The sequence below is a fragment of the Musca vetustissima genome, unplaced genomic scaffold (genome assembly GCF_032173495.1).
Source record: "Musca vetustissima isolate MV318-11 ecotype Yass unplaced genomic scaffold, APGP_CSIRO_Mvet_v1 utg19342, whole genome shotgun sequence".
Taxonomy (NCBI): domain Eukaryota; kingdom Metazoa; phylum Arthropoda; class Insecta; order Diptera; family Muscidae; genus Musca; species Musca vetustissima.
In genome coordinates, this window is record NW_026876559.1 from 168,210 (window position 1) to 183,544 (window position 15,335).

Genomic DNA, 15,335 nt, shown 5'->3' on the forward strand with positions numbered 1-15,335 from the left:
TATTTTTACGATCTTAAAATTGGGGGGCAAAATGCGATACAACATCTTTACAACTTGGGCTACACAAATAGGTTTGTTTCCTTGCGAATAAAAGGAACAGCTTTATTTTTTTTAGAATTTTACAAACTCTAATAATAATATGATGTACATTATTATATATTATTAATTATGATGCAGATGATGATAATAATATAAATATGTAATTTAAAAAAGAAAATTGAAAAAAGTTTTTTGATTTTTTTGGAATGGGATTGAATTGGTTTGCAAAATTTATGGGAATGCAATGGTTTTGAATTTCGCATTATGTGACGAAAAATGTGTGAAATATTAATAATTTGTGTCTTCGCGTTTTTTTTAATATAACTTCCTAAGCTATGACTTCGCATTCATTCAAAATGTTATCTTTGGCTTATCTGCCCTTAATTGTCCTGTTAAACCAACTCTTGTGTTAAATGAGATATAGCAGTTTAATTTAGATAAATGATCCTCCCATAATTAGGCACTTTTGAAAACAGTAAATAGCCTGTAAGCATTTCCATAAACCTGGAAATGGAAAAAAGAAAATTATAATACAGTAGTGTTGCGGATCATTTGGGATTTTGTTAAAAAAAATAAAATATTTTATCCAAATTCAATTGACTCCAAATTTGCCTACCTCCTTAAGAGTTATAACGGTTATATCAGCAATTCCCATAAAATTCAAAACAAATGGTTCCATGGTACACAAAAGCATAAAGAGCACACAACGTCTATATTTTGGGGAACCATCATACCAACTATGGGCATACAGGGATGCATTTACAAGGGAGCTCTATAAACATTTCTTATTATTATTAACTATTTAATTGTTTACGAATTTTGTACTTACACACTCCTTTAGTTTTTGTCCCACATAACATGTAATAATCACCTGTTTACTTTCGTATAGCAGCAGTATAAAAGCTTTGACTATGGTAAACATTGAAACATCGTCCAACATTTGATAGGCCACCAAACATAAGGTAAACGATGACGACATCACCGAGAATATTATGGAGAGAGCAAAAATACGATTGATTTCATTGGCTAAGCTGGAAGGAAAAACAAAATACAAGTGAAAAAGAGTTAAGATCGGCCGGGTCGAACATTGGATACCCCCACCATAGTTATACTGACAGGTGCTTGAAATGAACATATAGGGAACATACCAAAAAGTGGACCTATACCGACATTTCTACAAACTGATTTATGTAACCACTTTGGCTATATTCCATATACGACTACCTACCGGGTTAACCTACTCTATGAGGATTTATTTGACATGTATACAATGGAATTGACATTTGAAACCCATCGAGTTAACGAAATTCGTTTTATATTGTGATATATGGTGATACTGGATCCTGACAGTATGTAAGATACCCACAGAACAAAATTTACGATCAAAGAAGGTGGAGCACTTTTAAAGCTTTGAGCGTGTTTCTTGTACTGAGGATTTGGACCAAGATATTGAATTCAAATCGCAATTTATGCCGCTCAATGCTGCACCATATTATAGTTCTATATGCAGAATATGAAATACATATAAAATGGAAATTTCAACAGGACTATGATCCAAAACAAACCAGTCGATTAGCAAAAATATTCTCAAAAGGAACCATGGGTCTATCTCGATTATTTTTGCTTGTTACAAACATATGCACAAAGACATAATACCCTGTACCACAGTGTGGTGAAGTGTACAATTTTTTTTTAAACGCAACTCAAAATCTAAGTCTGAAAATAGTCCGTGAAATAATTTGAAAAAATCCTTGAAACAATCTCTCAAAAAAGCAATGCCTAAAATTAGTCATTAGAAATAAAATACCTAAAAAGAGTCCTTAAAAATGCACGCCTACAAATAGTCCTTAACAAATCCACGCCTATAAATATCCCTTGAAAAATAACTTTAAAAATTTAAGCCTGAGATTATTTGTGTTGTTTTTTTAAATCAGTGCCTTAAGGCAGACCTGGAAAATTATTTTTCATTAAACCATAGTTCTTAACAAAATTCAAACCTTAAAATAGTTCTTAAAAAAATCAAGCCTAAAAATATTCCTTCAAATCAGAATATTTTTAATAAATCTACGCCTGAGAGCAGTCCTTGAAAAAATATTTTTAATAAATCTACGCCTGAGAGCAGTCCTTGAAAAAATATTTTTAATAAATCTACGCCTGAGAGCAGTCCTTGAAAAAATATTTTTAATAAATCTACGCCTGAGAGCAGTCCTTGAAAAAATATTTTTAATAAATCTACGCCTGAGAGCAGTCCTTGAAAAAATATTTTTAATAAATCTACGCCTGAGAGCAGTCCTTGAAAAAATATTTTTAATAAATCTACGCCTGAGAGCAGTCCTTGAAAAAATATTTTTAATAAATCTACGCCTGAGAGCAGTCCTTGAAAAAATATTTTTAATAAATCTACGCCTGAGAGCAGTCCTTGAAAAAATATTTTTAATAAATCTACGCCTGAGAGCAGTCCTTGAAAAAATATTTTTAATAAATCTACGCCTGAGAGCAGTCCTTGAAAAAATATTTTTAATAAATCTACGCTTGAGAGCAGTCCTTGAAAAAATATGTTTAATAAGTCTACGCCTGAGAGCAGTCCTTGAAAAAATATTTTTAATAAATCTACGCCTGAGAGCAGTCCTTGAAAAAATATTTTTAATAAATCTACGCCTGAGAGCAGTCCTTGAAAAAATATTTTTAATAAATCTACGCCTGAGAGCAGTCCTTGAAAAAATATTTTTAATAAATCTACGCCTGAGAGCAGTCCTTGAAAAAATATTTTTAATAAATCTACGCCTGAGAGCAGTCCTTGAAAAAATATTTTTAATAAATCTACGCCTGAGAGCAGTCCTTGAAAAAATATTTTTAATAAATCTACGCTTGAGAGCAGTCCTTGAAAAAATATGTTTAATAAGTCTACGCCTGAGAGCAGTCCTTGAAAAAATATTTTTAATAAATCTACGCCTGAGAGCAGTCCTTGAAAAAATATTTTTAATAAATCTACGCCTGAGAGCAGTCCTTGAAAAAATATTTTTAATAAATCTACGCCTGAGAGCAGTCCTTGAAAAAATATTTTTAATAAATCTACGCCTGAGAGCAGTCCTTGAAAAAATATTTTTAATAAATCTACGCTTGAGAGCAGTCCTTGAAAAAATATGTTTAATAAGTCTACGCCTGAGAGCAGTCCTTGAAAAAATATTTTTAATAAATCTACGCCTGAGAGCAGTCCTTGAAAAAATATTTTTAATAAATCCACGCCTGAGAATAGTCGTTGAAAAAATATTAAAAAAATCACAAATTCACGCTTTGAGAGGCAGTCCTTGAATATGATTTGTTATTAATCCACGCTTGTGGATAGGCCTTGAGGGTAGATATACATTTTTTTACTCATACTCACTCCGTTATCTGCCGATGTTGTCGTATTAAAATATGCAACTTTTTGGTGACCAAATCTTCTCCCTCAGCCGGTTGCAGTTCCAAAATCCGGCGTGACAATAAATCATAGTGCATGCACAATTGTGTTATTAAACTATACAGACAGAGGTCACATCCAGTTATTGTCATTCCCGAAGATATCGCTGAAAATGCTCCAATCATATAATAGACGATATATAGCAGCCACCATTGATTATCCATGGGATCGCCCATCTTCCACAGCGATAATGGTAGAAATAATGTAAACTGTCCCATTGTCCATATGCAACGCAAAGACTGCACCAATGGTAGGGTGACATAGACCGGTCCCACCACACGATAAAACGACCAAATGAACTTTTCAATTCGCGAATAATAACGAAAATATTTCTTTAAATTATATTTTTCTTCCTCGCGATTTTCGGGATATATTTCATCGAGAGTTTTCAAAACCCTGGGCAAAGCTTGACGTCGATAATACATCGAGAGTAGCTTGCCCAATGCCACAAAATTATAATTGATATAAATGATGTTGGTCAAAAAATCTTCATCTTCCGCTTGGGTGGTGAGATTATAAACGATTTGTAGAACGATGCTTAAAATTTGATTTAAGGTAATTGCAATTTGAAGATATTTTGAATATTGTCGTGGTACAATTGTCATATCGATACCAAGAAATTTCAAAATGAAACGCGATACTTGAATGTATTTTTCAATTTTTTTTGAATCCTTTGAGACGTTAACTTGGGCCATGTTGATTATGGTTTGTGCAAATGATTCGAATGTTTTTCTTTTTATGAGAATGCATTGTTTGCCATCATCGTTGCAATGGAAAACTACCGAGCAGTGGACAGAGTGAGAATTTAATGCGGTTTTAAAAATGATGATTTGGTGCTAAAGTATGAAACACCCATATGGCACGTGGAGCGCTACTTCATTATGGAACATTCAACACGTGGAGCTCTATGTGTATTTAACCCATTGTGATTCGCTTTTAGCTCAGATTATAAACTATGTCATCTTCAAACAAAAAGGATGAAAGTGTATCCTCAAGAACACTTACAACCTACTAATAGATAAGAATCTAGACCAGATAATAAATTAAGAGAAACCCCAAAAAATCTGTTCTACACGAATATAAGTCAAGTCCCGATGGTGCGAAATAACAAAAAATTTTTTTTTTCCTTCCTTATATAATATGAGATGACGGGGCCGACCATACGATACCCTACACAACTACCACGGAACTCAAATTTTCTGCGGATGTTTATTCCGAGACTGGGCAATATTTCGTCTTTCCTCTTCCTCACACTGACATATTTTCCGAATATTTCGAGTATTCAGTACAGCTATTGTCCAGATTCCCTTCACCGTGGGTTGTGTTGTGATGTTCGGCTTTCATGTGAGGTCTATAGATCGACTCGAAAATAACACAAAAAATTAAGTTTTCGGTCCACTTCATTCAAAAATTATCTGATCATCACCGAAAATTATAGGCGTTGTCCTTGACCATAACTGGAACCTCATGGAACATTTCAAAGCGATCAGCGCTATAGTTCCGCTCTCCAGATAATGGGTTACTAAATAATATACGAATACGGAGATACCTGTAAATATTTAGGTGTAACTCCCACATCCGAGCAAATACAACAATACAATTGGTCTTAATTTAAAGGTCAACAACTCCTCTTGAATATAATATCCCACTTCTCGGGTATATGTCCTTCAGGGGTAAATATATACGCCATAGAATACAAATTTTGTAATTTTTCACACAAAAGTCAGGGTCCATTTGACCCGCTAAATATTGACCGATCTTTCTCCAAACAAGCATGCTTATTCTTTGGCCCGATCCGCTTCTCCATGCAAAATTTCACGATGTTCGGACCATTGTTGCGGCCTCTGGAGCGACCAGAAACACCGACAAAAATTTAGTATTTGGGGGATGAAATGCCCTAAATATTATTAAAAATTATAGTAATATTATTATTAATTATAATAATATGACGATCGGTATACTTAAAGGTGGGTCTAGGACCAATATTTCGCGGCGTTACAAACTTTTGGGGCTGCACAAAGCTAAAATACCCTGACAACATAGTTGTGTAGGGTATAAAAACAATGTTATATTTTAATATATAGAAAGACATTATTAATCATGAAAAATAACAAAAACAAAAATATTGTTAAGTTATTTTAATTTTGCTTGTGACTTTGTGCCCTTAAAAATGATAGAATATATAATCTAGTATGTTTTGTAACCTTTTCTAGAAATCTTAGATTTGTTTCAGAACCTAAAATGGACTTAGTCCACTTTCAAAATAAACGACTCATATTTTATTTTGTGCAGCCCCAAGAGTTTGTAACGCCGCGAAATATTGACCGATCGTCATATATCGACTAGCTGAGTCGATCTAGGCTTGTGTGTCCGACCATCTCCCTTCTATTATAATTTGTAAACTCGACACAGGCCATAGGGCTCTGGCCATAGAATAAGCATGACTGTTTTGATGAAGATCGGTCAATATTGCGCGTTTCAAATAGACTCAGACTTTTGTGTGAAAAATGTCAAAATTTACATCCTATGGCGAATATATTTACTCTTGAAGGACATGGCCCCGAAAAGATGAAAGTGTATTCAAGAGGAGTTGGTTGACTTTTAAATAGGTACCCATTATATTGATGAATAGCCACGGATGTGAGAGTTATACTTACCTTACAGGGATCTATGCGTTCTCATTTTATTCAGTATTATCACTAGAGGGCGGAAATGTAGCGCTGATGACTGAAACTTTTGCATGAGGTTCCGGCTATAGTTAAGGACGACGACTAAAAATTTCAATTATGGTCAGATGATATTACGAGGATGAAATAGACCGAAAACTTAATTTTTCTGGCCGCTCTAGACGCCACAATTATGAGCCGAACATAACAACAAATTTGAGTGGTGGGTAGGAAAATATTCCTCAGAGGAGCTGTTGACATGTAATTGGTCAAGAGAGTGCCAATATTTTGTGTAGGATATAATATGGTCCGATTATACTGCTCCGATGCCTGGTTATTGTAATGTAACGTGTCGTTCAGCTTGTAATATAATGAGCAAGGCCTTTATAAGGTCGGCTAGTAAGCACAGGTGAGTATAACGTTTGCTGTCAAATCATATTTTGAAACCTATACAAAATTATGTTAGACGTCAAAACGAAAATATTAATATGTTGCCAAAATTCAATTCAATTATAATTTATATCGTCTTTGTGAAGCACATTTGGACTATTTCAATATTTTAAAGAAAATTTTCAAGTGAATTATCTTAATAAAATAATTGACGTTAAACTTAAGTTTTCTCTATGAATTCGCTTACTGGCCGACCTTATATAGGCCTTGATAATGAGAATTCTAAACTCGTTTTCTATACATTACAAATTATTTTAAATTATTACTTAAGGTCAAGTGTAAATATAATTCGTTTATACTTACCTTTATTTGTTCGTATATATTTCTCTTGTAGTACACTTTCAATTTTTGTGGTTAACGACCACAAACGTTGTAAATATTTACCATTTTTAACCCAACAATGTTTGCCAATAACTTAACTGGGCACTTAGGGCACTTAACTGTTAAATTGTGGCAAAACAGTGAAGACACTTGTTTGATTTGTTTGAGGTGGTACATACAAATTCACACAATGGGATATTATATACAAATTAAGGGCATGTAAAAATGTGGAAGCTTCCTCTTCATGCTTTTGTGAATGGCTGTTAAGAATATTACAAGGTCGGATTGTAATATAAAATACTAAATAAAATCCTTATTTGACTCGGCTTTAACAAAAGTTCGGGCTGCTACTAATTATTTTGTGGCATGACTTGTGTTGTTAGCATATCAAAAGGTATTGTACTCCACTTTGCATATCCGATGCCATGAACTAATATTTTTCTGTATGAATTTTCCACAAAGGTAATTGATGTGCTACCTCTAAGTTTAGATGATAAGATTATATCTCAACTAATCTGATAAATAAGTATAATCTTCAAACTGACTGAAAATTTATTTAAAAGCTATATTTTAAAACCAATTTTCCCATATCTCCGCTTCAAATAACGTTTTTACCATTTAATTGCAAATTTTATGTAAAATTGTGTATGATTATGATTGTTCTGAATCCATCTTCTTTTTCCTATTTGGTCCTCAATAACTTATTTATTTATAACATATTGGACCATTCGCTTCAAACCATTTCATGAATATGCCATATTTTTGTATAAGGTGGTCACCAAAAAAGTTAAAAAACTCTTAGGACCGTAGGTCTCTGCAGCTAATTTTTATTATTCCTTAAATAACACCCTTTTCACAACTCAAATAAAAAAATTACAGCGAAACATTTTGAAACTTTTTTTTCTGCTCCACTAATTTGAAAATTTTACAAATTTTTTACAAATTTGATGAACTAAGTACTACAATGTGGACGACTGCATACACCATATAATATCTATATACATACAAACTACAGCGAATCATAGTTTTTAACATCCACAGCAACCAAAATAAACACTTTTATAATAACCGTTAATTTGAATATTCAAATATTTGAGCATCAGAAAACACACATCCATTTTTCGAAAATATGGTAAAAAATCTGTTTATAAATAATTATCAGATTTGAACCTTTGTAGAGACAAAACTACTTGACATATCGATATAATGGAGCGTTTTCTATCAATCCTTAACAAAAAAAATTGTCCTCCGAGGTACTTGGTTTTGACCATTTTTGGCCGCGGTCGTAACACTGTGTGTCTTAAGTCATATAGAATGAAGAATTTTTTGTAAACTATATTTTTTTTTCTATGTCGAAGTTTTTGACATCCAAATACTCTACAAAAAGTCGCTTATAAGATTTCAAATTGGGCCCAGAGACAAGAAAGCTATATTCTTATGTTTTCATCGCCCTTTTCCGATTCTTGCTCAGAAAATGTAAATTCGTAAAAAACGTATTCCAGAAATATTTCAATTTAAATTCATTCCTTGACATAGCTCCCATATACGGTAGAAGTTCCTAGCCGAATTTTCCAACTAGACTAAATTTTTGTAAGTGGGATAAAAATCCTCTGGATAGTCTAAGTGCAGTGTACAGGGTGCAGGGATGGTCCGTGTGACGAATTTTTAGATTTTCGACTGTCAAAAAGGTGTAAACGTCATATACCTGTATAAAATGTAATAAATGTAGTAAACGTCATTTATTTCAATATTATCAGCATATACAGTTATTTTCAGGAATATATATTATTTTTACATATATCTGACTATTCCTTACTAGAACTGATAAAAATTTATAATTTTTTTTTGAGAACAATATTTTAAAATTTTATATGGATTTGAGTAAAGCATGCGTAATTTCTGAATTAATTAATGGAAATAGCTATTTTGTAAAAAACCTACTGGATTGGGGAAATGTATGTCATTTACGTCACTGTTTCTGACAGGCCATCTCTGACAGGGTGAGATAAAACACTGCAAAAAAAGTCAAACGCCATAATTTGTCTAATTTTTATACCCTTCACCACACTGTGGTAAAGGGTATTATGTCTTTGTGCATATGTTTGTAACAGGCAAAAGGAAACGAGATAGACACATGGTTCCTTTTGAGAATATGCATAGAATCACATTCTGAGTCGATTTCGAATTTGGCTCAAGTCACTTATTTGGCCCAAGGACGAACCCTATTGAAATTGGGAAAAATCGGTTTAGATTTATATATAGCTCCCATATATATTTTCGTCCGATTTTATGTAAATGGTGCACCAAAGTCCCTATATATCCTTCGATTTGCACGAAATTTGGCACAGAGTACTGAATTAAGAGCAGAATGGTGTGTGCCAAGTTTCGAGAAAATCGTTTCAGATTTAGATATAGCTCCCATATATAGTTTCGTCCGATTTAAGGTAAATGGTGCACAAAAAGTCCCTACATATCATACGATTTGCATGAAATTTGGCATAGCGTAATAAATTAGGTGCAGAATGATGTATGCCAAGTTTAGAGAAAATCGGTTCAGATTTAGATATAGCTCTCATAATATATTTTCGTCTGATTTAATGTAAATGGTGTACCAAAGTCCCTATATATCTTTCAATTTTCATGAAATTTGGCATAGCGTAATGAATTAGGCCTAGAATGATGAGTGTCAAGTTTCGTGAAAATCGGTCGAGATTTAGATATAGCTCCCATATATGTTTTCGTCCGATTTAATGTAAATGGTGTCGTCCGATTTTACACAAAATTGACACAAATTTTGCACAACGTACTGTAGTTAGAATAACCTAGAAGTTGGATATAAATGCTTCACCAAGGTGGGTCCAATCGTCACAAAATTTTGCACTACGTACTGAAGTTACTATAACATAATGTGTGGCAAGTTTAGTTGAAATCGGTTAAGATTTAAATGAATTTACATAATTTTGTCCCTGGTCCTTCAAAAATTCTGCCCCGTCCGACTTTACTACTTTCCTTACTGGTTATTTTTAAATTTTATTGAATGAAAGCAAAAACTGTCAGAAATATTATCAAATTTTAGAATAAGTTTAGATTTGTTGAGATCGGTTACCTTTGACACGAATTATTGCCTTCAAATCGGCAATGAAACCGTCACACGCTATCCAAATGTTGCCCTGCGGTATTTTGGACCATTCCCGCTTGCTTGAGATGATCGACACTTTGGTATTTTTTAGTCCCAACCTTGCTTTCCAAAATACTCCAGACAAAATAGTCCAATGGATTGGTATCCGAAGATTTTGGTGGCCATTGTGCGCTGGACATGAAGCGAGGAACCTCATTCTGTAACCATTCTTGGATGGCGCGTGCTGAGTGCGAGTCCTGTTGGAATGTTCAAGGTCTGCGGCCAAAATGTTTGCGTGCCCAAGGCTTTAATACACCCTCCAGAATATTTTCGCAATAATATTCGGTACTTATTCTGATGCCACGGTCGATTATTACGACCTGAGAGCGTAATAATCGGCTGTTGTGGCGGCCGAAATTTCAATTTGCAAATGTGGTAAAATGAGCTCGGGGTATCATTTTTCAATATTTGCCGAATGGAGTATTACGATATGTTCAGCTCACGAGCCATTTTTCGGCCACTGCCACGTGGGTTTCGATGAAGTCGCTTCTTTACTTTTTGAATAATATTTTGTCTGATTGAGACAAAATTTTGCACAACGTACTGAATTATGTCCAGATTAATGAATGTGAAGTTTTGTTGGAATCGATTCAGATTTAGATATAGCTCCCATATATAGTTTCGTCCGATTTTATGTAAATGGAGCACCATACTGTCCATATTTGTCCGATCCAGACAAAATTTTGCACAGCGTACTAAATTAGATCCCGATTGATGTATGCGAAGTTTTGTTGAAATCGATTCAGATTAAATATAGCTCCCATTTATAGTTTCGTCCGATTTTATGTAAATGGTGAACCAAACTTCCAAAGATTGTCCGATTGAGACAACATTTTGCACAGCATACTGAATTAAGGGAACCCCTCCTCATTCTCGATTTTTTGATAATTTACAAACAATTGTTGTTGTTGTTTTGTTGTCGTTTTTTATAAGCAAAGAAAGTCCCTATTTTTGATTGCGGGCATGATAACTTCTCACTGTTCGCTTTACATGAAATATAGTAGAGAGTATTGGATTGAAAATTTTGGAACTCGTATATTCAGGTTTAGATATAGCTTCCATATATATTTTTATCCAATTTAATTTAAATGGGGTACCAAATAACTAAAGTTTTTCCGATTGTGATGAATTTCTGCACAACGTATCAAATTAGAGCTATAATAAAGAGTATTGGATTTTGTAAAAAAATATTCACATGCAAATATAACCCCTATATATTAGGTTGCGGAAAAAGAAATCCATAATTTTTAACTCCTGTGCGATGTTACGACTGCTAACATGCCGGTCTACTTCAATCATTTCTCCGATTTTATTGAAATTTGTTATGTGTTATGTGTATGGTTTTTATACCCTTCACCACACTGTGGTACAGGGTATTATGTCTTTGTGCATATGTTTGTAACAGGCAAAAATAATCGAGATAGACCCATGGTTCCTTTTGAGAATATGCATAGAATCACTTTCTGAGTCGATTTATGCATGTCCGTCTGTCCGTCCAAGTATTTTGTTAACAAAGTACAGGTTGCATTTATGATCCGATTTAAATGAAATTTGGCACAGGTCACTTAATTGGCCAAAGGACAAACCCTATTGAAATTTGGCGAAAATCGGTCCACGTTTAAGCATAGCTCCCATATAAGGGTACCCCCAAAATTTCGGTATTTTGAGGTTCTTGAGCGCATTTTTCGACCGAATTCGCTGAAATTTGGTACTTTGAGTTCTAATTGGGTAGCAAATCTCCCTACCAAAAATTATAAATAAAGGTCCATTTTTTCGGATAGCCCCCATATAAAGGTACCCCCAATTTTCGGTATTTTCGGGTTCTTGGGCTCGTTTTATAACTGAATTCTCTGAAATTTTGTACATTGGGTTCTTATTAAGTACCAAATTACTCCACTAAAAATTATAAATATAGGTCCAGTTTTTCTGGTAGTCCCCATATAACGGTACCCCCAAATTTTTGGTATTTTGGGGTTCTGATCGTATTTTTCGACCGAATTGACTGTAATTTAGTACATCGAGTTCGTATTAGGTAGCAAATCTCTCCACTATAAATTATAAATATAGGTAAATTTTTTCGTGTAGACCCCATATAAGGGTACCCCACATTTTCGGTATTTTGGTGTTCTTGAACCAAATTATTTTTATACCCTTCACCATACTGTGGTACAGGGTATTATGTCTTTGTGCATATGTTTGTAACAGGCAAAAGGAAACGAGATAGACGCATGGTTCCTTTTGAGAAAATGCATAGAATCACTTTTTAAGTCGATTAATACATGTCCGTCGGTCCGTCCGTCCATGTATTTTTGTTAACAAAGTACTGGTCGCATTTGTGATCCCATTTGGATAAAATTTTGCACAGTTCACTTATTTGACCCAAGGACGAACCCTATTGAAATTGGGAAAAATCGGTTAAGATTTACATATAGCTCCCATATATATTTTCTTCCGATTTTATGTAAATGGTTCACCAAAGTCCCTATATAATCTTCGATTTGCACGAAATTTGGCATAGGATTCTGAGTTAAGCCTAGAACGACGTGTGTTAAATTTCGTGAAAATCGGTTCAGATTTTGATAAAGCTCCCATATATATTTTCGTCCGATTTTAGGTAAATAGTGCACCAAGGTCCCTATATATCCTACGATTTCCACAAAATTTGGCTCAGCATTCTGAATTAAGCCTAGAACGATGTGTGCCAAGTTTTGTTGTAATCGGTGCAGATTTAGATATAGCTACCATATATATTTTCATCCGATTTTAGGTAAATAGTGCACCAAAGACCCTATATATCCTTTGATTTCGTGAAAATCGGTTTAGATTTAGATAAAGCTCCCATATATATTTTCGTCCGATTTTATGTAAATGGTGCACCAAAGTCCCTATATATCCTTCTATTTGCAAGAAATTTGGATTTATAAGTAAATGAAGAACTCAAAATGTGGCCGAAGATGTGACAAGTTTCGATGAAATCGGTTTAGATTTCTATATTTTGCTTTTAATTTATTTACATAATTTTGTCCCATTGTAAGAAGCAACTCTATATCTGACCAAAATTTAGTATAGGTTGCAGAATGACATGTTTAATTTCATGTTAATGGTCCTTCAAAAATGCGATGTCTGTTAGGATTCCATATATTGAATATATCCAAAGTGGTGAAGGGTATCTTATAGTCTGTCCCGTCCGACTTTACTACTTTCCTTACTGGTTTTTTTTTGGTTCAAATATCTAAGTAGATCGCACATTTAATTTCAACCGATTCTATTTACAACATATTGACATATTAGCAAATCTTGTATGTACCCAAAGTGGTGAAGGGTATCATATAGTCGGCCCCGTCCGACTTTTGAACTTTCCTTACTGGTCTTTATTTGTTTTATTAGCTTCAAAATAAAACTTTATTTTTGATTATACCATAATAGCACTTACCCCATATTCTGTTTATTTATAGTCCAGTGTTACCATAGTCAATTATGAAGATTGTCATAATACCGCATGAAACTAGGCAACCGAGTGCCATAAACAACGCTTATTTATTATTATTTTAAGCAACACATCAATAGCGGCAGTTTCAATAAATTCTTCGAAGAAGTCAACATGTCCAAAGCAACGACAATTAAAGAAGCCCTTAAACGGTGGGAAGAACGTGAACAACAAAATGCCACACAGGCCACCTGTATTGAGTTGCAATTTCAATGGCCACCAATAGAAAAAATGGACAATACCTTAGGTACACTGGTCAATTGTGAGTGAGTATCGGAAGTCCTTTTGGATGAATATAACCTATAAAATAAATCTATCACCTTTTCATTCAGACGCCTCAGTCTTTCCACCAACATGATTGAGAAAATATTCGGTTTAAATGGCATGAAAAATCTTCGTGTCTTGTCGTTATCAAGGAATTATATTAAACAAATATCGGGTTTGGTAAGTTGGAATAATAAATTACGATGTTCATGAGAAATTGTAGTAAAAATCATTTTCCTTGCAGGAAGCTGTCGCTGAGACCCTTGAAGAACTTTGGTTAAGCTATAACCTAATAGAGAAACTCAAAGGCCTCACGGCTCTCAAAAAATTAAAGGTCTTATATATTAGCAATAATTTGATAAAGGATTGGTCTGAATTTAATCGTTTACAAGAATTGGAAACATTGGAAGATTTAGTTGTTGTCGGCAATCCCATTTCGGAGGGCATGGATGAGGCCACCTGGAGGGCTGAGTGCATTAAACGTTTGCCAACAATAAAGAAATTAGACGGGGAACCGGTGGTTTTAAATGAAGAACCGACATTATAAAAAAGCTATATAATTTATTCATAATTGTTTTTTATTTGCTTTGTTGTTTTTTGTTTATTATTTGTCAATAAATTGTGTGTAATGTTGTGTTAACAAATTTTTATGCATGATTAATAATTAGATTGGTTTTGTCAACAAATCAAGTGGAAAATTGAAAAAAATATTTTGAAAACAAATAGGAAATTGTTGTTTGTGGTTAGCTTTTTATTAAAAAAAAACGAATTATTACAAGGTTTGCTATTTATATTTTAATGTCACTATTTTCTGAAGTAGAGGGCAAAATTTAAAGTATTTGCTAAATCGCTTCAAGCTAAGCTTTATATTTCACATATAAAATCGGTTCAGACTTATGTTTAGCTTCCAATTTGGCATATCGTATTAAATTGGAGTCTAGAATATGTCTTTGAAACACCCTATGCCGTTCCGAATATTGCGAAATATTGTAAATAATTCCGATACCTAAATATTATATACTAGTGCCCGCTACTTCGTATGCGGAAAGGGAATACAAAAAAGTTTTTGTAAAATAGGCTGAATCCCAATGTTTTAATATTAAAACATAACATAAAATTGAATGAAAAAAATATGTGATATTTATCTAAATGCGAATCTACCTAGATCTATTCATAAAGTATGCCAATCGACTTCAAACAAATATAAATAGAAAACGAAACTACGTAATTCTATGCTCAATTTTGTACGTTGCTCAAAATTTGATGTCAATCTGACTAACATGAGGAGTTTGATGGCCAATTTACTTGAAATTGGGCGAAAATATATATGGAAGATCTATCCAAATATTAAGCGATTTCAAACAAATCTGTCACAGGTTAGGTTATACTAATTTCAGAACTTTACTATCAGCCTATTGGTTCCTTGGTGCGTCAATTACTTAAAATCAATCTATAATAATAAAAGGGAGC

The 15,335-nt window shown here is 33.6% G+C and overlaps 2 protein-coding genes across 2 annotated transcripts; one reads left to right on the forward strand and one right to left on the reverse strand.

The window, feature by feature from the left end:
• Positions 1-841: 841 nt before the first annotated feature.
• Positions 842-13,552, reverse strand: LOC133321119 (putative odorant receptor 85d). Its single transcript, XM_061530214.1, has 3 exons — positions 13,548-13,552; positions 3,425-4,036; positions 842-1,070 (listed from the first exon to the last, which is right to left on the reverse strand). Exons 1-3 carry the CDS (start codon positions 13,550-13,552, stop codon positions 842-844), a joined length of 846 nt encoding a protein of 281 aa, XP_061386198.1.
• Positions 13,553-13,706: 154 nt separating this feature from the next.
• Positions 13,707-14,412, forward strand: LOC133321120 (dynein axonemal light chain 1-like). Its single transcript, XM_061530215.1, has 3 exons — positions 13,707-13,867; positions 13,934-14,070; positions 14,114-14,412. The coding sequence occupies exons 1-3, from the start codon at positions 13,716-13,718 to the stop codon at positions 14,410-14,412; spliced, it is 588 nt and encodes a 195-aa protein (XP_061386199.1). The 5' UTR covers positions 13,707-13,715.
• Positions 14,413-15,335: the final 923 nt, after the last annotated feature.